General features: G+C 46.3%; 1 protein-coding gene across 1 annotated transcript in view; it reads left to right on the forward strand.

Moving 5' to 3' along the window:
• LOC122550329 (sodium channel protein type 1 subunit alpha-like) overlaps nt 1-24,566 on the forward strand; it is a 141,292-nt gene that overhangs the window by 92,112 nt on the left and 24,614 nt on the right. The window contains exons 9-13 of the mRNA XM_043691055.1: nt 5,024-5,087; nt 12,944-13,085; nt 14,105-14,314; nt 17,495-17,671; nt 19,477-19,845. Coding sequence (XP_043546990.1) covers nt 5,024-5,087; nt 12,944-13,085; nt 14,105-14,314; nt 17,495-17,671; nt 19,477-19,845 — 962 coding nt within the window. The remainder of the gene's footprint in view (nt 1-5,023; nt 5,088-12,943; nt 13,086-14,104; nt 14,315-17,494; nt 17,672-19,476; nt 19,846-24,566) is intronic.

The following is a 24,566-nucleotide window of genomic DNA, read 5'->3' on the forward strand; positions in this document are numbered from 1 at the left end:
TTTGGGTGACTGATTCAGCTTCAAATCTGGTTGCAATAAATCATGACACAGAACCTGATTCTGAAAGGAAATCAGAATATCAAATGAAACTAAGTAATCACCATATTTCTTATTGCTGTTGACCACAGAGGTCACAACAACGTGTGCACGAGATGTATCTGCCTGTGAATGTATCTATGCATGTGCTTGTGTGTGTGTGTGTTTGTATCTGCGTGTGTGTGGGCGTGTGTGTGTGCGTGTATGTATGTGTGCGTGTGTGTATCTGTGTGTATCTGCATGTGCGTGTGTGTCTTAGTGTGTGTGTGTGTTTGTATCTGCGTGTGTGTGTGTGCATGTGTGTGTGTGTGTGACTTAGTGTGTGAGTGTGTGTGTATATCTATCTGATTGTGTGTGTGCATGTGTGTGTGTCTGTGTGAGTGTATCTGTGAGTCTGTGTGTGTGTGTGTGTGCGCGTGTGTATATCTGTGTGTGTCTGCCCATGCATGTGTATGTGTGTGTGTCTGTGTATCTGTGTGCATGTCTTTATGTGTGTGAGTGTGTGTGTCTGTGTGTCAGTCAGTGTGTATGTGTGTCTGTCTGTGTGTGTTTCTGTGTATCTCTGTGTGTGTCTGTATATCTGTGTGTGTGTATGTGTGCGCGTTTATATGAAAAAGAACAGAAATAGTTGATTCTGGTCCAGAGTGGGCCTGTGATTTATAGCCTGACAAGTGACAATGGCCAAGTGAAAATCCTAACACGCCAACATTAGCCAACACAAATTTCTCATGTAGGGAATGTCAAAAAACAAATCAAATCGCACTTCATTTTTAAAAAAAACATTCTGGAACAGCAATCCAGCTTGCTAAAGGGAATTGATTTCAGCTGAATAATTGCAGAAGAATGTGACTTTAATCAGAGTATAAAAATAAATGCACTGATCCACACTGACTGACAACAGTTGATGCATACTCATCCATCGGCAAAGCTGTGCGATAAATCAATGGATTATGGCTTAAATTGAAGCCTTATCAAAATGCCCCTAATCTGTTTCCATAGCTGATTGTGTCTTACATATGCTCCCTGTGGACAGGTATCACACTATTCTGATTATCCCAATATTGTCAAATACTGTCAATCTTATCCGGATTTTCACTGATAAAAGCCTGTGTGTTCAAGGGTAAAAGCAGGGTGGCACGGTGGCTCACAGCACTAGGAACTTGGTTCAATTCTCACCTTTGGATGACTGTCTGTGTGGAGTTTGCACATTCTCCCCATGTCTGTGTGGGTTTCCTGCGGGTGCTCTGATTTCCTCCCACAGTCCAAAGATGTGTAGGCTGGGTGGACTGGTTAAGCTTACTTGTCTGTAGTGTGCAGGCTAGGTGGGTTAGTCATGGGAAATGCAGGGTTACAGGGAGTGGGTCTGGGTGGTATGATCCTTAGAGGGTTGGTGTGGGCTGAATGACCTGCTTCCACACTGTATAGATTGTATGAAATGCTTGTGCAGTGGTTCTCTTACCCAGTTCTTTGGTGATGGTCTGTCTTTAATGCAGTGGCCGAGTGAGCTGTGCAGGTGACAATGTATTTGACTCAGCAAACACTGAAACCACTGGGAATACAGTCAGCACTGTCAGAAAGGGGAAACTGGAATGGCTATTGTGTCTAAACAATACACCCCACTGTTCATTTGAAGCAAGATGGGGGTGAAGCCCCTTGAGTAGATCAGCAAGCCATTTTAGCAAAGATTGAAATTCCTTAGCATTAAATCTTGACTGGGACAGTAATATGACCTTAACTCACTGCTGACCATTCCCAAAGTTTTCTTCAGCGAACCGTTACAGGTGGGATTGGGGTTAGCCTTTCAGGTGCTTTCGCTCAGGATAGCTTCTGTGATTTTACAGTTTGATTATGGGTCCCATAGCAGGTCAAGGGCAGCTCTCGCTGCCTCTTCTACTGTACATTCAGAAGTCACGACATAGTTTGGGACTGGAGTCAGAAGCTGGGCCAGTGAGAATGTTCCAGAAGACTGTCCATGGTCTGATGAAAAGGCTTGATTGATTCAGTGACCTTTTTTAGCACTACAGGATGCTTATGACATAGAATTAGGCCATTCGACCCCCTGTGTTTATGCTGGCTCTCTGCAAGATGCTCAGTGAATGCCACTTATTCTGCTTTGCTTGACACTGGGATTAAATGGTCTGAAGGGCAGGGAACAGGTCAAAGCCCTGGGATGGTCACATCTGATTCAAGGAAGGAATGATAGTGCGCACACATGCGCGTGCGCACATACATACACACACACACATACACAGACACATGCGTGCACACACACACATACATGCGTGCACACACACACACACACATACACAGACAGACATACACAGACACATGTGTGCGCACACACAGACACATGCGTGCATGCACACACAGACATACAGACACATGCGTGCACACACAGACATACACTGACACACGCGTGCACACATAGACATACACACACACATGTGTGCACACACAGACACTTGTGTGCGCACACACACAATCATGCACGCACACAGACACATGCGTGCACACACAGACATACGCAGACACATGTGTGCACACACAGACACTTGCGTGCGCACACACAATCATGCACGCACACTGACATATGCGTGCACACACACACACACAGACATACACAGACACATGCGTGCACACACACAGACAAAGACTCATGTATGCACAAACACAGACATACACAGACACATGTGCACATACGCAGACATACACAGACACATGCATGTACACACACACACAGACACATGCGTGCACACACACACACACACAGGCACACAGGTATGCACAGACACATGTGTGCACATGTGGCAGGATCATTCGGAACATTGTTATATAGAGGGATCTTGAGGTGTAAGTCCATAGCTCCCTGAAAGTGGCACCACAAGTGGATAAGGTGGTGAAGAGGGCATACAGCATGCTGGCCTTCATCGATTGGGGGCATTGAGTACAAAAGTTGGCAAGTCATATTGTAGCTGTGTAAAAATGGACTTAGGCCACATTTGGAGTATTTATGCGCCGTTCTGGTCCCCACACCGCAGGAAGGATGTGGAGGTTTTGGAGAGAGTACTAAAGGGGTTTACCAGAATGTTGCCGAGATTGAAGTGTATTAGTTATAAGGAGAGGTTGGCCAAACTTGGATTGTTTTCACTAGAGAGTCAGAGGCTGAGGGGTGATCTGATAGGGGTATATAAGTTTGAGGGGCATGGACATGGTGGGTAATCAGATTCTCAAAGTGGAGATGTCAGCTGTTAGGGGACATAGGGTTAATGTGAGGGGGAGAGTTTAAAGGAGATGTGAGAAGATAGTGGTAGGTGCCTGGAACGTGCTACTGTGGGAGGTGGAAGAAGCAGCTATGACAGCAACATTGGAGAGACATTTAGACAGACCTATGAACAGACAGGGAATAGAGGGATACAGACTTTGTGCAGGCAGATGGGATGCGTTTTGAATGACATCATGGTCAGCACAGGCATAATGGGCTGAAGGGCCTGTTCCTGTGCTGTACTCCTCTGTCTTCTATGATTTATCATCCGAGTGTGGAGGTGCCGGTGTTGAACTGGGTTGGACAAAGTCAAAAATCACTCCACACCAGGTTATACTCCAGCAGGTTCATTTCAAACCACAAGCTTCTGGAACCCCTGCTTCTCCCTCAGGCTCTGAAAGATTGCGGTTTCAAATCAACCTGTCGGACTATAACCCAGTGTCGTGTGATTTTTGACTTTATCACCTTAGCATCTACAGGTACGATGATTCCAAAGCTGCAAGCTGAATTCAGTTTGAGATGCAAATGACTTTACAAATAGTAGAATTCTCATTTCCAGATGTATAATAGGACAGTCTGACCCATTGTCCACCATCTTACAGCCTCACCAAAGCTGACAGTGGGTTCCTTTATATCATTACACAACTCTGCATTCATTTTGAAAATAGCTACTGCTCTCCCTATCCCTGTAACCTCCTCCTGCCCCTACAACATTCCCCATCATTATAACCTCTTCCAGTTCTTACAAGCCATCTCAGTAGCCTTCTCCAACCCCCAGAACCCCTCTATCTCTGTAACCTCCTCCAACCCCCAGAATCCCTCTATCTCTGTAAATTCTCCATCATTACAATCCTCTGTATCTTTGTAGTCTCTTCCAGCCCCCACAACCCCTCTTCTCTGCAACATCCTCTAGCCCCAATAATCTTCCATCTCTGTAGCCTCTTACAGCCCCTACAAATCCCTATCTCTGTAACCTCCTCCAGTCTCTACAACATTCAACCACCTCAGTAACGTCTCCATCCCTCCAATCCTCCCCATTGTTCCTCCTCCAGGTATACAGTGCTCCCTTTGCCTTCACCATCTTTAATGCTCCAAAGCAATTGCATTCTCCAAACAACTGGCCTGTAGTGACTCACTGATTTTAATTGCCACACTGTTGGCCACTGTTCTCTTCAGCTGTCCTCTGCACTTCCCAGTTCCACCTCTCTACCTCTTCCTCCTCCTCCTCTTAAGTAGTTTCTTAAAATTTATGTCTATGACCCAGGTATTGGCCACTGTCCTGTTACCTGCTTATGTGGCTCAGTGTGAACGTCTGTCTCATAGCACTTCCCTGAGGCATTGAATGATGGGATAGGTGCTGTATAAATGCAAGTTCTCATTGTTGTTGCTATGATCAGTCCAAACCGGTGCCCGACAAACAAAATAAATAAAATGCAATTTATTTGATTTAAGTTTAATGTTGATCTCGCTCTCTGTGCACCATTTCTGCAGCTTGAACATTATATTCCTCACTCTGTTCTATTACCCTCATGCGCTTTGTATAGTGTGATCTGCCTGCATTGTACACAAAACAAAACCTTTCACTGTACTGAGGTACATGTGGCAACAATAAATCAAATCAAATCAAATAAAGGTTTAGATCATATATATATATATATATTTTGCTTGCTGGGGGGCCAAGATAAATTATAAACTAATACTGCTTTCAATTTTGTTTTCATTCAGAAAACCACTTGTATCTCGAGGGCAAGAAGGATGCCTTACTTTGTGGAAACAACACAGATGCTGGGTGAGTGCAATAATTACACTGTCTTCTGAGATTTATACACCAGACAATATCCAGGCCATTGCTGGTCCCAATTACCTCTTCATGTTTCAATGGTCTGTGTAATGGTCTATTTTCTCTGAGAGGGTGGTCCCTTTAAAGTCCTGTGTCCACACCTGAGCAGATAGCGTTTATCACAGAGCATGGCCCGTGCATTTCCTTGCAGGCTGATGCCTGTCTCGCTTGTCTTTGTCAGTCATGATGTAGATTATAAAAGCAGGGACATTACGTTGGAGCTGTACAGAACTTTTATTTGGTCACAGCTGGAGGACTGTGCGCGGTTTTGGTCAGCACACGAGAGGAAGGATGTGATTGCACTGGAAGGGGTGCAGAGGAGATTCACCAGGACGTTGCCTGGGGCAGAGTGATGAAGAGAGGCAGGAGAAGCTTGGGTTGTTTTCTATGGAGCAGAGAAGGTTGTTAGGGGAGGGGGGGACATGATCGAGGTGTGTAAGATTATGAGGCACATGGACATGGTGGATGGAAAGCAGCTGTTCCACACAGTCAAATGGTCAATAACAAAGGAGCAAATTTTAGAGTGAAAGGCAGGAGGTTTAGCGGGCATTGGAGAGAATGCCTTTTCACCAGAGAGTGGTGGGGGGATCTGGAATGCACTGCCTGGGAGTGAAGAAACATTACAACTTTTAAAAAGTCCTTGGAAAAGCACTTGAAATGTCATAACAAATAGCTATGGGCCTAGTGTGGGAAATTAGGAATCAAACTGTCAGTTGATTGACTTTGGAAATCCAGCCATTAGTTTGAAAAGTAGAGAAACAAAGAACAAAGAGCGATACAGCACAGGAACAGTCCCTTCGGCCCTCCAAGCCTGCACTGACACATTTTGCATACTAAAACTGTCTTCACTTCCAGGATCCATATCCCTCTATTCCCTTCCTATTCATGTATTCATCCAGGTGCTTCTTGAATGCTTCCACCTCTGTCAGCGTGTTCCAGGCACTCACCACCCTTTGTGTGAAAAATCTGCCTCACACATCTCTTTTAACCTGTGCCCCCTGTTGATTGACCCTCCCATTCTGGAAAAAAGCCTCATACTTTCCACTCTATCCCTGCCATACACAATCTTATAAACTTCTATCAGGTCACCCCTCAAGCTCCTGTGTTCCGGTGAAAACAAACCCGGTCTATTTAACCTTGCTTCATATCTTAAATCCCCCAGACAAGTCTACACCCTAGTAAACCTTTTCTGTACACTCTCCAAAGCATCTACATTTGACTGGACAAAGTTCTTCTTTTTTTGTGCAACGCTTTGACCAGGGTAGGCATCGCTGGCTGGCCAGCACTTATTGCCCATCCCTAATTGCCCCATGGGGAGATGGTGGTGAGCTGCCTCTGGGTTCTGTTGCATTCCATGCGGCTGATCGATTTTCCTGATGTGAGTACCTGCGGCTCTCAAATAAAACCAGTTGTCCAATCAATCTCTCCGGTCTCCAGTTGTCAACTGGTTCCAGTTCGGCTGCCTTTCCTCCCAGACTCATGTGAACAAATGAGTCCCATTCATTGTGAACGAATTGAGATGTTACTGCCATTGTACAGTGGAAAGAGTGCTGCAGCCACTTTAAAATTCTTAGCCTCTAAAATCCTTCCATCACTCAGAAAGGCAGGGATTTCTGATTATTTTGAAGCACTAAATTCAATTACCCTCGTCAGCTTGTAATATAAATCAAAAATGAATGAGCGAGGCCCCTATTCAGTTGCAGTATAAGCTGACTTCACGTAGGTTTTGGGAAATACATACTCTCTTACCAGATATCAGTGCTTCAGTTGGGAATCTGTAGCGTCCTGATGAGAAACAGAACTGAATGTTTCATAAAATACAATGGCTGCAAGCGCAGGGCGGGCACATAGACTGAAGCGGTTCAAGTTGGCAGTTCACCACCATCTTCTCAAGGGCAACTAGGGATGGACAATAAATGCTGGTCCAGCCAGCGACACCCTCAACCCAGGAGTGAACAATAAAAGGCAATGGATCCTGCACCTTCCAACACCCCAATGCCTGTCCACCATCTCCAAGGCAGGAGTGTGATGGAATACTCCCCAGTTGCCTGGATGGGTGCAGCCCCAACAACACTCAAGAGGTTTTACACCATCCAGGACAACGTAACCTGCTGGATTAGCACTAACATCCACAAGCAGTCATTCCCTCTGCCACCAACGCTCAGTAGCAGCAGTGTGTACTATCGACAAGATGCACTGCAGAAATTCACCAAAGGATCCTTAGACACCACCATCCAAATCCATGACCACTTCATTCTAGAAGGATAAGGGCAGCAGATATATGGAAACACCACCCCCTGCAAGTTCCAAGCCAATCTCCATTTCTTTGTTGATTCATGAGATATGGGTGTTATTGTCCAGGCAAGCATTTTCTGCCCATTCTTAGCTGCCCAGAGGGCAGTTAAGAGTCAACCACATTGCTGTGGGTCTGGAGTCTGACCAGGGATTTCCTTTCCTTGAACACAATGGGGTTTTTTTTGCAACAATCACCAATGGTCACATAATTTTTATTCCAGGTTTTATTGAATTCAAATTTCACTGTTTGCCGAGGTGGGATTTGAACCCTTGCCCCTGGAACATTATCCTGGTATTCTGCATTATTAGGAGAAAGTGAGGACTGCAGATGCTGGAGATCAGAGCTGAAAAATGTGTTGCTGGAAAAGCGCAGCAGGTCAGGCAGCATCCAAGGAGCAGGAGAATCGACGTTTTGGGCAGAAGGGCTCATGCCCGAAACGTCGATTCTCTTGCTCCTTGGATGCTGCCTGACCTGCTGCGCTTTTCCAGCAACACGTTTTTCAATTCTGCATTATTAGTTCATTCACATGGTCATTCTGCCACTGCCTCCCTCAGATGTATATTGGTGTTCCTTCGGTGTCACTGGGTCAAAATCCTGGAACTCCCTCAGAAACAGGGTTAATAGTTATTGACATTAATAACTTACAACACATGGACTGCAGCGGTTCGAGAAGGCAGCTCACCACCACCTTCTCAAGGGTAACCACAGCAATGGGCCCAGCCTGGGTCGCCCATATCCCAGGAAAGAATAAAAATCAAACTGGCAGTATTTGAGCTGATCAGATTCAGTGAGGCATCTAACATGTGAGAATATTAATTGACCATTGGTTGATGTGACGTTGTTCGGAATAGGGACTGAGGCCTACAGGTTGTGGTTTGCAATCCTCATCATTGATGAAGTATTTCTCCATCTCTCTCTGCCTCTGTTTGTGGGAAATGGTTGTGGTTTCTCCTCATAAATGCTCTATCTGACCAGGGAAGGGTTGAACAGACATCACATATACTAATTTTCCCAAGCAGCAGCTGCCTTCGTTGGTGTTGCCATGGCGATGACAGCTACCTTCATCCATGCAGTGATTATGGGCTACTTAAGCTGTCTGCACTATGGAGAAAAATAAACAGATTCTTATCGTGGCCACCTCAGTTTGCCTTTTTTGTGTTGGAAAAGATTTTAGTTACTTGAGTTTTGATTCCTATGATGATACTTTGCTGCTTTTTAAGGAGCTGAGCCAGAAAACTTTTTTTTAAAGACTGTTTTATATTGTTAATTGTAAGCCTACTCCACCAATCTCATAGCTGGTCTACGAGGGTCTTTGACTCCACGTGCCTGAGCTCCAAGTGCCATTGATAGCAATAAGCAAACTATCACTCTCAGTCTAGAAAGTTCCAGCCTCCACTGGGGATGAGATTGTCACCACCTCCTCTGGGAGAAAGTGCTTCCTCCTCACTCGAATCATGTGTCTTTTTGTCCTGGGTTTCCCCATTGAAGGATGTGGTTTCTTTGCCTCTTCTCTATCCTGATGTGGGTTTATATCCAGTAAGGTGTTTTTACCTGAGGCAACACTGCTCATGTCTTCTCTCACAACATAAGGAACTGGGAATGGATATTTATTGAAAATTCCAAAAAGATGTTTATTGTAATTGCCTGTTAAATGCAAGTATTATATTCCTCAGACCCGTAAGTGTCTGGGCTGATATTATGTTATGAGGTTACAGCAGGAGTATGCTCCTAGCAAAATATCATGACACAAATAATTATAGAATTCCCTATAGTGGAGTTAGAGGCCATTTGGCCCATCAAGTCTGCACCAACCCTCTGAAGAGAATCATAGAATCCGTATGGTGTGGAAGCAGGCCTTTTGGCCCATTAAGTCCACACCAGCTCTCCAAAGAGCATCCTACCCCCAGATCCACACCTACCCCACTAACCCTGCATTTCCCATGGCTAATCCATCTAGCCTAAACATTCCTCGACACGATGTGTGATTTAGCCTGGCCAATCCACTTGACCTGCACATCTTTGGATTGTGGGAGGAAACCGGAGCACCCGGAGAAAATCCACACAGACACGGGGAGAATGTGCAAAGTCCATAGAGACAGTCGCCCGAGGCAGGAATTGAACCCTGGTGCCTGGTGCTGTGAGGCAGCAGTGCTAACTACAGAGCTGCTGTATGTCCTGTGAATCCTACTGTTTTTCTGTAACTCCACATTTGCCACAGTTTACCCACCTATCTTGCTCACTGTGGGGAAGTTCAGCATGGCCAATCCACCTAACGGTAACATGTTTGGACTGTGAGATTTTTATACCCTCAGGTATAAAATGCTAAGATAGAGCGATGATACAATGAGTATGTCTCTTAGAGTAATGTTGATATACTGACCATGAAACATGACCCAACATATCCCTTTCACAAATCACCTAAATCATCCCTCAACCCAACTGTCTCCTTAATGTCATCCTTTAAGCTCTAGGTTTGGTCTGCATCCACCCCTGCTACATCAACTCACCATGATGGAGGATGTAACGTAACATTGTAAGAAACAGGAGGGGGAGTAAGCCCACTGAGTCTCAGTAACATCCTTGAAAATTTTTTTCACACCCTTTCCCGGTAATTAAAATCCTCCCTACAGCAGGGTGATCAGAATTGTAGTCGAAGAGTGTGGTGCTGGAGAAGCACAGCAGATCAGGCAGCATCTGAGGAGCAGAAGAATAACATTTTGGGCATAAGCCCTTCATCAGGAATGATCAGAATTGTGCACAGTACTCCAAATGTGGCCTCACCAATGTCTTGTACATCTACAACATGACTCCTGTACTCGGTGCTCTAACCAATGAAGACAAGTGTACCAAGAACCTCCTTCACCACCCTAGCTACCTGTGACACTGCTTTCACGGAATTGTGTGCCTGCAGCCCTCGGTATCTTCTCTTGACAGCACCACCCAGCGCTGTAACTGTGTAACTCCTGCCCTGGTTTGTCTTACCAAAATGCAACACCTTGCATTTATCTGCATTAAACTCCACCTGCCATTCTTCGGCCCACTGGCCCAGTTGACTGAGATCCCGTTTTACTCTGAGATAACCATTCTTCACTGTTGACTATACCATCAATTATGGTGTCATCTCTTGTGATGGTGAGGATCACAAATTGTTGGCCACGTGATATGGGCAAAGAATTGAGTGAATCCTGTAACAACTTCACAGAAATGAATCAGGGTTGAGGGAGGGGACTGGGGGTGAGCAATGTACTGAGCCAAAGCTGCACTGTGACAGTAGCTCAGTGAGACAACATGCTTCATAATAGCAGCTCATCAGTACATAGCGATCCGACTAAAACATTTCAAGTTCCCTTCTTTCAACAGAGCCTTCTTTTCTGTAATAGAACAGACACACAGGTATTAATGTTGAAGATTGATTAATTGAAAGTTTGTTTGACAAATACCTGGAATGGGTGGGTTATCTTCTAAGGAAAGGTTGGACAGGCTAGGTCTGTATTCACTGGAGTATGGAAGAGTAAGAGGCAACTGAGAGTTATCGTCATAGGGTTTTTACAGCACAGAAAAAGACCCTTGTGTCTGCACTGGTCACCAAGCATCTCTGTGTTCTAATCCCATTTCCCAAAACTTGGTCCTAACCTTGTATGCTATGTCATTTAAAATTCTGGCTTCTGAAGAAGGGTTACTGGACCTGAAACATTAGCTCTGATTTCTCTCCACTGATGCTGCCAGACCTGCTGAGCTTTTCCCAGCAATTTGTTTGTAATTTCTAGTGTCCATTGTCATCGTTGTAACGAGGTCAGCAAAATGGACCTCATAGAATACGGGTTCCCTGATTGGGGCTGTTAACCTGGTCCAGTCAGGGAGTCCTGGCTGACAGATATAAACAGGAGTGTCAGGGGTTCTGCTCACTCTGAGAGCTGGCTCTGAGGGAGTTGGATCAGTGTCAAGGACTCTCCGTGTGTAAATGAAGGGGGAGTTAGTGATGGGATACTGACCTCTGTAGAGTTATTTCATTCAGCTAAATAGTTGTCAAATGTCTTGAGGGTTCCAGCCTCTCCTACATTTTTTGTCAGAGAGATCCAAGTGCCCATCACTGTCTGGGAGAAAGAAGATTTCCCCAAATCCCCTCTAAACCTCATGCTCCTTATTTTAAAATTATGCCTACTGGTTATCAATCCCTGGACTAAGGGGAAACATCTTCTCCCTATCTCACTGATCTACCTCCTTAGTATACCTCAGTCAGCTCACCCTCCAGCCTTCCCTGCTCGGAGGAAAACAGCCCCAAGCCTATCTAGTCTTTCTTCATAGCTGTCTCATTCCTGCCCAGGCAACATGCTGGTGAATCTCCTCACGGTTAGACTCTTGTCTGAAACATATCAGAACCTGAGGAGTCGTGAGAGCACAAGGAAAAGATATTTCTTTTAGTGGGGGATTTTAGAATGAGTGGTCACAGTTGAAGAATAAGGAGATGAAGAGAATTTAATTTCTCACAGTGGGTCAAATGTTCTGTGGAACTTTCTCCTGACTCAACAATGGAAGCAGAATCTCTGAATATTTTTAAGACAAAGACAGATAGGTTCTCCAGAAACAAGGGGGTGCAAGGTTATCGTGAGTATGTAGAAGTATTGAATGACCAGATCAGCCATGACCTTATTGAAGGATAGAACCCACCTGAGGGAATGCATGGCCACACCTCCTCCTAATTTGCATATATCTATCGCTGATATGGCGATCTAGAATTTTTAAGAAGTGCTGGAGAATCCCAGCAATGTCTGTGGAGAGAGAAACAAATTTGACGTTTTGAGCCCGATATGGCTCTTCTTTGGGACTGACAGTTCAGGAAAATGGTGATTTTACACTGTTGACAAAGAGGGGGAAGGAGCGAGTGGAACACATGGTGAAGAAGAGGACAAATGGAGTGCTAATGGTGGTTAAGGAGAGATATAGGCACAAAACAAGTGCTACTGATAGGTGTGAATAATGAAAAATGGATTGGCCTTGCTGGGAGCAGACATTGCGATGCTGTTCCTCCAGTTTGTGTAGGTTTTCACCATAACACTGCAGCATAGAACACTATCCTCCATTTTGATTAACCCCCCCACCCCCATTCCTTGTGTTTTGTTAACATGGGCCTGCTCGCAGCAAGGCTGATTGATTTTTGACTGTGTCGACCCTGTCAGAAATAACAGTCTGGTGTGGGACTTTTGGCTCTTAATGCAACTTGAGGCCAGATCTCTTAGTAACCCCTGTTGCACGATGGTAAGGTGATAGAACAGCAGCCTCAGGGAGATGGAAGGTCCGCTCAGTAGAACGCTGACATGTGGCTACAGAGCTGACAGTAACTTCACAGATTGACTCAAAACCTTTTTCAGCCAAGCCTATCTCTAGAACAGGACAGGAATCCACTCCTTTACTTATCTCTCTCCCTCAACCTTCTGTCTGAAATAGTTGGAAATTTATTTGAACTGAGTGTAATTTATTTTACTTTGGGGTGTCCTTTTGGTTTTGGCAGGAAGTGCCCTGTGGGTTATACGTGTTTGAAAGCTGGACGGAATCCGGATTATGACTACACCAGTTTTGATAACTTCGGCTGGGCCTTTCTCTCGCTCTTCCGTCTGATGACCCAGGATTTCTGGGAGAATCTTTACCACCAGGTTAGTGGCGTTGCTGCCCGCTTGTCCCATTCCCGTGACCTCTCTGTTATGGACTAGACCAGACCCCTTCAAATTATTCAGAAGATACTGTAGACCTAAAGGTGAATGTAAGGCGTTCTATCCTAGATCCAATTCAACAGGTCAAGCTACCGGATTTTAAAGCAAAACACACTTTATTTATCCACTATACTTAAAATACAACAAAAGGAAAGAAGAAATTGGAATAAACTAACTCCATTGGGAAACTTAACAGCATAACAGAAATGAGTGGCGTTCTGGCTCAGTGGTTAGCATTGCGGCTTCACAGCGCCAGGGACCCAGTTTCGATTCCAGCCTCGGGCGACTGACTATGTAGGTTACCGGGTGCTCCGGTTTCCTCCCACAGTCCAAAGATGTGCAGGTTAGGTGGATTGGCCATGCTAAATTGTCCACAGTTTTCAGGGATAAGTTGGTTGGGTGCATTAGTCAGGCGTTAAATGCCAGTGAATGGGTCTGGATGGGCTACTCTCTGAAGGGTTGGTGTGCACTTGTTGGGCTGAAGGGTCTGTTTCCAAACTGAAGGAATTCTAATTGATATGGTAACTATTACTAGTTAACTGTTGCAATATAGTAACACACCATCAACACCCTCGGCAAAAAGTCAAATTCAGAACACAGATTGTCTCAAATGCAACTCCGGCAGCCCAGGAGGGAAAGAAAGACCAAGAGAAAATTCTGAGAGAGGGTAAGAGCCAGTAAAGAATTACCCCAGCTTCAACCTTGCTCAGATCCCAGCAATAGGTGCTGAAAGCTAAAACTAAAGATCCTATGGGAGCTTGACCTCACCCATCCAGGCTGCTTCTATTGTTCCAACTTTATAAAAGAAACCCCCAATGCGCCATTAACTGTTTATTCTCATGACTCTGGTAGACTGCCTAGCACCTCTGCACTTCAAAAATAAAGCCAAGACAAAATACACTGCTTAAAGCCGCAGTAACACCACATTTCATTCATCTTTCTTTTCTGCCCTGGAATCATAGATTCTGCGATCCGCCGGCAAGGCCTACATGCTGTTTTTTGTCTTTGTCATCTTCCTTGGGTCCTTCTACCTGATTAACCTGATCCTGGCTGTCGTTGCCATGGCCTACGATGAGCAAAACCAGGCCACCATTGCAGAGAAAGTGCAGAAAGAGAAAGAATTCCAGCAGGCGATGGAGCAGCTCCGGAAACAGCAGGAACAGGCAGAACAGGTACTCTTTTCGGTTGACAGCATACCGTATTTGAATAGAGCCGGTATCACCGCAGAGGCATTATCAAAGTGCAACATCAAGCCACAGGTCGGAATGGATGTGACTGGGAGCCTGGGCCAGAAATTTAGATTCTTCAGGAGAGAGGCAGACAGATGAAGGCCCAAGGGAGGGAACTCCAGAGCGAGAGGTAGTGAATTAGTGATGGAGTGCTGGGGTAGTGAGTTAGTGGTGGAGTGCTGAGGTAGTGAATTAGTGATGGAGTGCTGAGGTAGTGAATTAGTGATGGAGTGCTGAGGTAGTGAATTAGTGATGGAGTGCTGAGGTAGTGAATTAGTGATGGAGTGCTGAGGTAGTGAATTAGTGATGGAGTGCTGAGGTAGTGAATTAGTGATGGAGTGCTGAGGTAGTGAATTAGTGATGGAGTGCTGAGGTAGTGAATTAGTGATGGAGTGCTGAGGTAGTGAATTAGTGATGGAGTGCTGAGGTAGTGAATTAGTGATGGAGTGCTGAGGTAGTGAATTAGTGATGGAGTGCTGAGGTAGTGAATTAGTGATGGAGTGCTGAGGTAGTGAATTAGTGATGGAGTGCTGAGGTAGTGAATTAGTGATGGAGTGCTGAGGTAGTGAATTAGTGATGGAGTGCTGAGGTAGTGAATTAGTGATGGAGTGCTGAGGTAGTGAATTAGTGATGGAGTGCTGAGGTAGTGAATTAGTGATGGAGTGCTGAGGTAGTGAATTAGTGATGGAGTGCTGAGGTAGTGAATTAGTGATGGAGTGCTGAGGTAGTGAATTAGTGGTGGAGTGCTGGGGTAGTGAATTAGTGATGGAGTGCTGAGGTAGTGAATTAGTGGTGGAGTGCTGGGGTAGTGAATTAGTGATGGAGTGCTGAGGTAGTGAATTAGTGGTGGAGTGCTGGGGTAGTGAATTAGTGATGGAGTGCTGAGGTAGTGAATTAGTGGTGGAGTGCTGGGGTAGTGAATTAGTGATGGAGTGCTGAGGTAGTGAATTAGTGGTGGAGTGCTGGGGTAGTGAATTAGTGATGGAGTGCTGAGGTAGTGAATTAGTGGTGGAGTGCTGGGGTAGTGAATTAGTGATGGAGTGCTGAGGTAGTGAATTAGTGGTGGAGTGCTGGGGTAGTGAATTAGTGATGGAGTGCTGAGGTAGTGAATTAGTGGTGGAGTGCTGGGGTAGTGAATTAGTGATGGAGTGCTGAGGTAGTGAATTAGTGGTGGAGTGCTGGGGTAGTGAATTAGTGATGGAGTGCTGAGGTAGTGAATTAGTGGTGGAGTGCTGGGGTAGTGAATTAGTGATGGAGTGCTGAGGTAGTGAATTAGTGGTGGAGTGCTGGGGTAGTGAATTAGTGATGGAGTGCTGAGGTAGTGAATTAGTGGTGGAGTGCTGGGGTAGTGAATTAGTGATGGAGTGCTGAGGTAGTGAATTAGTGGTGGAGTGCTGGGGTAGTGAATTAGTGATGGAGTGCTGAGGTAGTGAATTAGTGGTGGAGTGCTGGGGTAGTGAATTAGTGATGGAGTGCTGAGGTAGTGAATTAGTGGTGGAGTGCTGGGGTAGTGAATTAGTGATGGAGTGCTGAGGTAGTGAATTAGTGGTGGAGTGCTGGGGTAGTGAATTAGTGATGGAGTGCTGAGGTAGTGAATTAGTGGTGGAGTGCTGGGGTAGTGAATTAGTGATGGAGTGCTGAGGTAGTGAATTAGTGGTGGAGTGCTGGGGTAGTGAATTAGTGATGGAGTGCTGAGGTAGTGAATTAGTGGTGGAGTGCTGGGGTAGTGAATTAGTGATGGAGTGCTGAGGTAGTGAATTAGTGGTGGAGTGCTGGGGTAGTGAATTAGTGATGGAGTGCTGAGGTAGTGAATTAGTGGTGGAGTGCTGGGGTAGTGAATTAGTGATGGAGTGCTGAGGTAGTGAATTAGTGGTGGAGTGCTGGGGTAGTGAATTAGTGATGGAGTGCTGAGGTAGTGAATTAGTGGTGGAGTGCTGGGGTAGTGAATTAGTGATGGAGTGCTGAGGTAGTGAATTAGTGGTGGAGTGCTGGGGTAGTGAATTAGTGATGGAGTGCTGAGGTAGTGAATTAGTGGTGGAGTGCTGGGGTAGTGAATTAGTGATGGAGTGCTGAGGTAGTGAATTAGTGGTGGAGTGCTGGGGTAGTGAATTAGTGATGGAGTGCTGAGGTAGTGAATTAGTGGTGGAGTGCTGGGGTAGTGAATTAGTGATGGAGTGCTGAGGTAGTGAATTAGTGGTGGAGTGCTGGGGTAGTGAATTAGTGATGGAGTGCTGAGGTAGTGAATTAGTGGTGGAGTGCTGGGGTAGTGAATTAGTGATGGAGTGCTGAGGTAGTGAATTAGTGGTGGAGTGCTGGGGTAGTGAATTAGTGATGGAGTGCTGAGGTAGTGAATTAGTGGTGGAGTGCTGGGGTAGTGAATTAGTGATGGAGTGCTGAGGTAGTGAATTAGTGGTGGAGTGCTGGGGTAGTGAATTAGTGATGGAGTGCTGAGGTAGTGAATTAGTGGTGGAGTGCTGGGGTAGTGAATTAGTGATGGAGTGCTGAGGTAGTGAATTAGTGGTGGAGTGCTGGGGTAGTGAATTAGTGATGGAGTGCTGAGGTAGTGAATTAGTGGTGGAGTGCTGGGGTAGTGAATTAGTGATGGAGTGCTGAGGTAGTGAATTAGTGGTGGAGTGCTGGGGTAGTGAATTAGTGATGGAGTGCTGAGGTAGTGAATTAGTGGTGGAGTGCTGGGGTAGTGAATTAGTGATGGAGTGCTGAGGTAGTGAATTAGTGGTGGAGTGCTGGGGTAGTGAATTAGTGATGGAGTGCTGAGGTAGTGAATTAGTGGTGGAGTGCTGGGGTAGTGCACACTCACACACACTCATACACTTTCACATGCATGGACACACACACACATTCACACTCATACACTCTCTCAAACACACATACACACACTGTCTTTCTCACACACACACTCTCTCACACACTCACACTCTTTCTCACACACAATAATGTTCAAAACTAATGTATTTTACACCTGAAAATTGGGTCATATGGCCGAGCTCTTGAAAAGTGTTCTTTTCCAATGGTCACGATATACTTGTGTCCAGCCAATAAAATTATAACCTATAGTTCAGATGACACCCCTTCCTAACAAATGACTTATTGCCATTTACACAGCAGTTGAACAGACTAGGGAATGAGACGTTGTCGAGAAGTTCCTCCGAGAGATCGCATTTAAGTTTAAGGTACAGAAGCATGAGGCCTAGGAATGACAAAGAGCTGGGGAAACTCCACGAGGGAATAGATGAGGAAAACGAACTGAGGTCAGCATCAGAAGAAGGCTTACCGAGGAAGGTAAGATTGCACGTACTGTGGAGTTCTGTCCCTGTTCTCGTTTTACATGTTATTCCTTGTGGAGGCCACAATAAACAGGGGCAGGATTAGACTATTTGGCCAATCAAATCTGCTCTGCTTTTCAATCATGGCTGATAGGTTTTCCATTCTCCTGCATTCTCCCTGTAACCCTTGATCCCCTCACTAATCAAGAACCCACCTATCTCTGTCTTAAATGCACTCAATGACTTGGCATCCACAGCCCTCTATGGTAATGAGCTTCACAGTCACCACCCTCTGGCTGAAGAAGTTCATCCTCATCTCAGTTCTAAAGGATCATCCCTTCACTTCTTAGTCTTTCCTAATGGTGGAAACATCTTTTCCATGTCCAGACCACTCGGAATTCTGTAAGTTTCACTCAAATCTCCCTTCACCTTTCGAAACTCAATCGAGTACAGACCCTCAGTCTTCGACCGCTCCTCATTAACGAGCACATCATCCCCAGGATCATTCTTCTGAATCTTTTCTGGACCCCCCCCCAATGTCAACGCATCCTTCTTTAGATACATGGCCCAAAACTGCTCACAATATTCCATCGGCGGTCTGACCAGAGCATTCTACAGTCTCAGCAATACATACGGCCATAAATGTGTTCCTCATGCAGTAAAACAGAGGAATAAATCCCACAAAGAGGTGGTCAGATTTTAAACTTACAGGATGTAGGTGTCATTGACTGAGTCAGCATTTAGAGCCATAGAGTCATAGAGATGTACAGCATGGAAACAGACTCTTTGGTCCAACTTGTCCATGCCGACCAGATATCCCAATCTACTCTAGTCCCATTTGCCAGCATCTAGCCCATGTCCTTCCTGTTCATATACCCATCCTGATGCCATTTAAATGTTGTAATTGTACCAGCCTCCACTACTTCCTCTGGCAGCTCATTCCATACACGTACCACCCTCTGTGTGAAAACGTTACCCCTTAGGTCCCTTTTAAATCTTTCCCCTTTCACCTTAAACCTGTGTCCACTAGTTCTGGACTCCCCTAGTCTGGGGAAAGGTCCTTGTCTATTTACCCTATCCATGCCTCTCATGATTTTATCAACCTCTACAAGGTCACCCCTTAACCTCCAACACTCCAGGGAAAACAGCCCCAGCCTGTTCAGCCTCTCCCTGTAGCTCAAATCCTCCAACCCTGGCAACATCCTGTAAATCTTTTCTGAACCCTTTCAAGCTTCATGACATCTTGCTTCTAGCAGGGAGACCAGAGTTGAACACAGTATTCCAAAAGCAGTCGAGCCAATGTCCTGTACAGCCGCAACATGACCTCCCAACCCAGAAGTCTCATTCCTGATGAAGGGCTTACGCCCGAAATGTCGATCCTCCTGTTCCTCGGATGCTGCCAGCACCACACTCTTGACTCTGATCTCCAGTGTCTGCAGTCCTCACTTTCTCCTCCCAACCCCTATACTCAATGCACTGACCAATAAAGGTAAGTGCACCAAACGCCTTCTTCACCTTCTTCACAGTTTCAAGAGTAACTACTGAACACATCTCCTAACGGGCATAGTCTCGTCACACAAGTGTGAGGTGTGGGAGAAGGAGGGAGGAATGAGGCAGGCAGGGAAGTGGAGTGGAGGCCACACTCTGACCAGCCATGAATTTACTCCCTGGGAGAGCAGGTTGGAGGGACTGAATGGCCTACCGGAGCTCCTCATCCCAATCTTCCCATGTCCGTGTGGATAACTAACATTCCCTATTTATCTGTTGAGCGTGCCGTCGCCCGCCTGTGGAGACTGAACAGTGTGACCTCTTCCCCCACAGCCTCTCATGACTCCCATCCTCTCGAACCGCCACCCGCTCAGGCGCAGCAGTATTTTCCGATTCCGGACGCATTCCGCCGACGCCGCCATGGAAAACATCTTCTCGGACGACGAGGGCAGCGTCTTCGATGACGCCGAGAGCGCCAGGGGCTCCCTGTGCCTCCCCCAGTTGTACAGGACCAACAGCAACCAGAGCCACGGGAGCCACCGCTCGGTGCTGGCGGTCAGCGGGCACTACGGAGGGCGCAGGAAGCTGCACAGTGCCGTCGACCAGAACGGCGTGGTGTCCGTGGTAGGAGGGCCCCCCATCTCCCCGACCACCCTCCTCCTCCCCCAAGTGACCGTCGACAAGCCAATCGCAGAAGACAATGTAAGGACTGACTTCTCTTAACATGCGTTTCTTTCGAGTTGAGAGCATGAATCGATTAGCAAGGTGAAGGGTTCATCACAAAGGGCTTCTGTAGATTCTTCCACAGGGAATGAAGGCTTCTCTGGTAAGGCTAGCATTGGCTGCCTTAGCCAATTGCTGTGGGTCTGGAGTCACATGTCAGCCAGACTGGGCAAGGACAACAGACTTCCTCCCCCAGTGAATGAGATTTTTATGACAATTAGGTTAGATTCCCTACAGTGTGGAAACAGGCCCTTCGGGCCTACAAGTCCACACCGACCCTCCGAAGGGTAACCCACCCAGACCCATTCTCCGACATTTACCCTATGTCTGACTAATGCACCTAACATTATGGGCAATTTAGCATGGGTGTGGGGTGATGGGGGAGCCAGAGCACCCGGAGGAAATCTATGCAGACGCAGGGAGAATGTGTAAACTCCACACAGACAGTCGCCCGGGGCAGGAATTGAACCCAAGGCTGGAATCGAACCCGGGTCCCTAGCGCTATGAGGCAGCGGTGCTATCCACTGAGCCACCATGTCATCCTTGACAATGGTTCCCCCACCTCACCCCAGTTCCAAACTTCCAGCTCAGCACTGTCCCAATGACTTGTCCTGCCTGCCTATCTTCTTTTCCACCTATCCACTCCACCCTCCCCCCCCCGTCTCACCCTTTACCTCCCCTCCACCACTCACATCTCTCCACCGTTCAGGCACTCTGCCTGCCTAATGAAGGGCTTTTGCCCGAAACGTCGATTTTACTGCTCCTTGGATGCTGCCTGAACTGCTGTGCTTTTCCAGCACCACTAATCCAGAATCTGGTTTCCAGCATCTGCAGTCATTGTTTTTAACCTAATGGTTACCATAGAGACATAGAAATAATACAGCACAGAGAGGGAACATTCAACCCTGTCTTGTCCATGCTGATACAACATGAGTTACACGTGAGGCTTTAGATTAACCTTTTTGTTAAAATTCAGATTTTATCAAATTTACATTTCACCATCTGGCCCAGTGGGATCCAAATCTCCCACAATATTAGCCCGGGTTGGGATTAATAGCCCATTGACAAGAGTAAATGTATTTCCCTGAAATTGTTCATGGTGTTCAGAAGGACAGATCTATTGTGTCGGTCTTAAGCTCCTTCCTAAAAGACCCTGCTAAAGATAACTTACCTTCTGGGTTGAGAATCATAGAACCATAGAGTCATAGAGGTGTACAGCATGGAATCAGACCCTTCAGTCTAACTCGTCCATGCCGAGCAGATATCCCAACCTAATCTAGTCCCATTTACCAGCACTTAGCCCATATCCCTCAAAACCCTTCCTATTCATGTACCCGTTCTAATGCCTTTTAAATGTTGTAATTGTACCAGCCTCAACCACTTCCTCTAGCATCCCTGTGCCACCCTCTGCATGATAAAGATACTCCGTAGGTCCCTTTCAAATCTTTCCCCTCTCATCTTAAACCAATGCCCTCTAGTTTTGGATTCCCTAACCTGGGAAAAAGACCTTGGCTATTCACCCTGTCCGTGCCTCTCATGATTTTATAAACCTCTATAGGGCCACCCCTTTCGGTCTCCGACAAGAGGGTGAGCAGAGATTGAGTGCAAGAGGCCTATATTCCTTGAGGACCAGAAGAATGAGATTAGATTAGATTTAGATTAGATTACATTACAACGTGGAAACAGGCCCTTCGGCCCAACAAGTCCACATCGACCCGCCGAAGCGCAACCCACCCATGCCCCTACCTTTACCCCTTACCTAACACTACGGGCAATTTAGCATGGCCAATTCACCTGACCTGCACATCTTTGGACTGTGGGTGGAAACCGGAGCACCCGGAGGAAACCCACGCAGACACGGGGAGAATGTGCAAACTCCACACAGTCAGTCGGCTGAGGCGGGAATTGAACCCAGGTCTCAGGCGCTGTGAGGCAGCAGTGCTAACCACTGTGCCGCCGTGCCGCCCATAAGAGGGAATCTAATTGAAATGAAACGAGTCCTTAAGGGGCTCGGCGGGGTGCATGCTGGGAAAATGTAGCGCCCTCTGTTGGTGTGTCTAGAACACATACCGAACAAGAGGCAGATCTGAGCTGGGGGAAATAACTGCACTGAGGGATCATGAGACCAATTTCTCCATCCCAGAACTCTGGGTATGCTCAGTTGAACACATTCAAGAAAAGAGTCAATAGATTTTGGAACATTCAAGGAATTAATGGAAAGTTCAGGGAAGATGGAGTTTGCGGTGGAAGGTCAGCCATGATTTTGTTGTGAGGGGAGAACGGGCTCAATAGAGCTCCCATTGATCATGTGCCTATTTGTGGGTGCCACTTATTTGCTTTGTTGGAATTATAATTTTAACATCGAGGAAGTTTTGTTTGGTGAGCCAAGCAAGGTGAGGAAGGGTAAAGCGATAAGATCTGGAATTTTCTGAATGAAGAGGCTCTGGGAAAGAATACAAACTGGGCTTGCCATGACCATGTCAGATTCGGGGAGCACAAACCCACAGACAAAAGCAAAATTGGGAAACACAGACTGAAAAAAATCTCACAACAGCAAAATAGGAACTTATGGGGATTGGAGGCGTGGAACTGAGTCCCAGTTGCCAAATCGTTCTATCTGGCCGTTTTAATTTTCCTTTAAAAAAACATGATAGCATTTCTCTGTTGGCTAAATAACCTTCAAAATAAAGGGATTGGGGAGGAGCAGTAGCAGGGACACGTTGTCTAGGTAATGCAGCTTTGGTGCTATGGTAACAATTGCTCACTTTGCAAAGCCATCGGCAGAATATTCCACAGTGTGATGCAGACCGTGAGGGGAGGTGGTGGTGGGGAGGGGTGGGGAGGGGTCATTGAGGACCGTTGTAGTGGGGGTGAGGGGGAGCAGGTGATTGTAGGTGTGAAATTGAATGTTCCTGGTCAGTGTCTGGTACAGAGGAAATCAGCTAAATCGTCGCTAAATAATTAGATTAGATTAGATTACTTACAGTATGGAAACAGGCCCTTCAGCCCAACAAGTCCACACCGACCCGCCTGAGCGCAACCCACCCATTCCCCGACATTTACCCACCTACCTAACACTACGGGCAATTTGGCATGGCCAATTCATCAGACCTGCACATCTTTGGACTGTGGGAGGAAACCGGAGCACCCGGAGGAAACCCACACAGACACAAGGAGAATGTGCAAACTCCACACAGACAGTTGCCTGAGTCGGGAATTGAACCCGGGTCTCTGGTGCTGTGAGACAGCAGTGCTAACCACTGTGCCACCGTGCCGCCCCACATGGGGCATCAAAATAGGGAAACACAACACAGGTTAACTTCTTATTCATTCATGGACTAGGACAGCATTTATTGCCCATCCCTAATTACCCAGACGGCTGTTAAGAGTCAACCACATTGCTGTGCGTCTGGAGTCTCATGTAGGCCAGACTAGGTAAGGATGGCAGTTTCCATCCGTAAAGGACATTAGTGAACCAGATGGGCTTTTCCCCAAAGATTGACAATGAATTCACGGTCGTCATTAGATTCATATTTCCAGATATTTGTTGAATTCAAATTCCACCATCTGCCATGAGAGAATTCGAACTCAGGTGCTCAGGATATTATTTGGGTCTCTGGATTAACAGTTTCCTGAAGAAGGGCCTGTGCCCGAAATGTCGAATCTCCTGTTCCCTGGATGCTGCCTAACCTGCTGTGCTGTTCCAGCAATAAAGTTTCAACTTTGATCTCCAGCATCTGCAGACCTCACTTTCTCCTCTCTGGATTAACAGCCCAGTGATAATACCACGAGGTCATCATCTCCCCAAAACATCGTTTCCAAAAAAGAACCCACATGTGGAGTTTTCCCAGTGATTAAAGTGAAGATCTTTAGATACTGGAGATCAGGCTTGGAATGGAACAATTGTATAGCTCAGTGTGCTTTTCTGATAACTGCGGGATTGAAATAAATTCTCCATGGCAACAAAGAATATGGGAACCAGTTGGAACAGGAGTTAAGCCTAGAAGATGCTGTGTCAAATCTTGAGAAGAGATTTGAACCATAAGGCTTAGGAGCAGAGGTAAGGCCATTCAGCCTATCTAGCCGACTCTGCTTTTCAACGAGATCATGGCTCGTTCTGATAATCCTCAACCCACTTTCCTGCTTTTTTCCCCCTTACTGATTAAAAATGTGATTATCTCACAAGCTTTTAGTCTGCAAGGAAGAATGAAAGGATTGCATTTATTTAGAGTCATAGAGACATACAGCATGGAAACAGACCCTTCGGTCCAACCCGTCCATGCCGACCAGATATCCCAACCCAATCTAGTCCCACCTGCCAGCACCCGGCCCATATCCCTCCAAACCCTTCCTATTCGAGCAGAAGATTTGAATGGAGCTGTTTTTGTAGGGTGTGTTCAGAAAGGTTTCCTAACTCAGTATGTTGACAGGCCGACGAGGGGAGAGGCCATTCTAGACTTGGTGCTCGGCAATGAGCCGGGGCAGGTATCAGATCTTGTGGTGGGAGAGCATTTTGGTGATAGTGACCACAACTGCCTCACATTCTACATAGCTATGGAGAAGGAGAGGATTTGGCAAAATGGGAGGATATTTAATGGGGATGAGGAAACTATGATGCGATTAGACATGAATTAGGAAGCATGGACTGGGAGCAATTGTTCCATGGTAAAGGCACTACAGACATGTGGAGACTGTTTAAG

Source organism: Chiloscyllium plagiosum, chromosome 5, assembly GCF_004010195.1.
Source record: "Chiloscyllium plagiosum isolate BGI_BamShark_2017 chromosome 5, ASM401019v2, whole genome shotgun sequence".
Classification (NCBI taxonomy): domain Eukaryota; kingdom Metazoa; phylum Chordata; class Chondrichthyes; order Orectolobiformes; family Hemiscylliidae; genus Chiloscyllium; species Chiloscyllium plagiosum.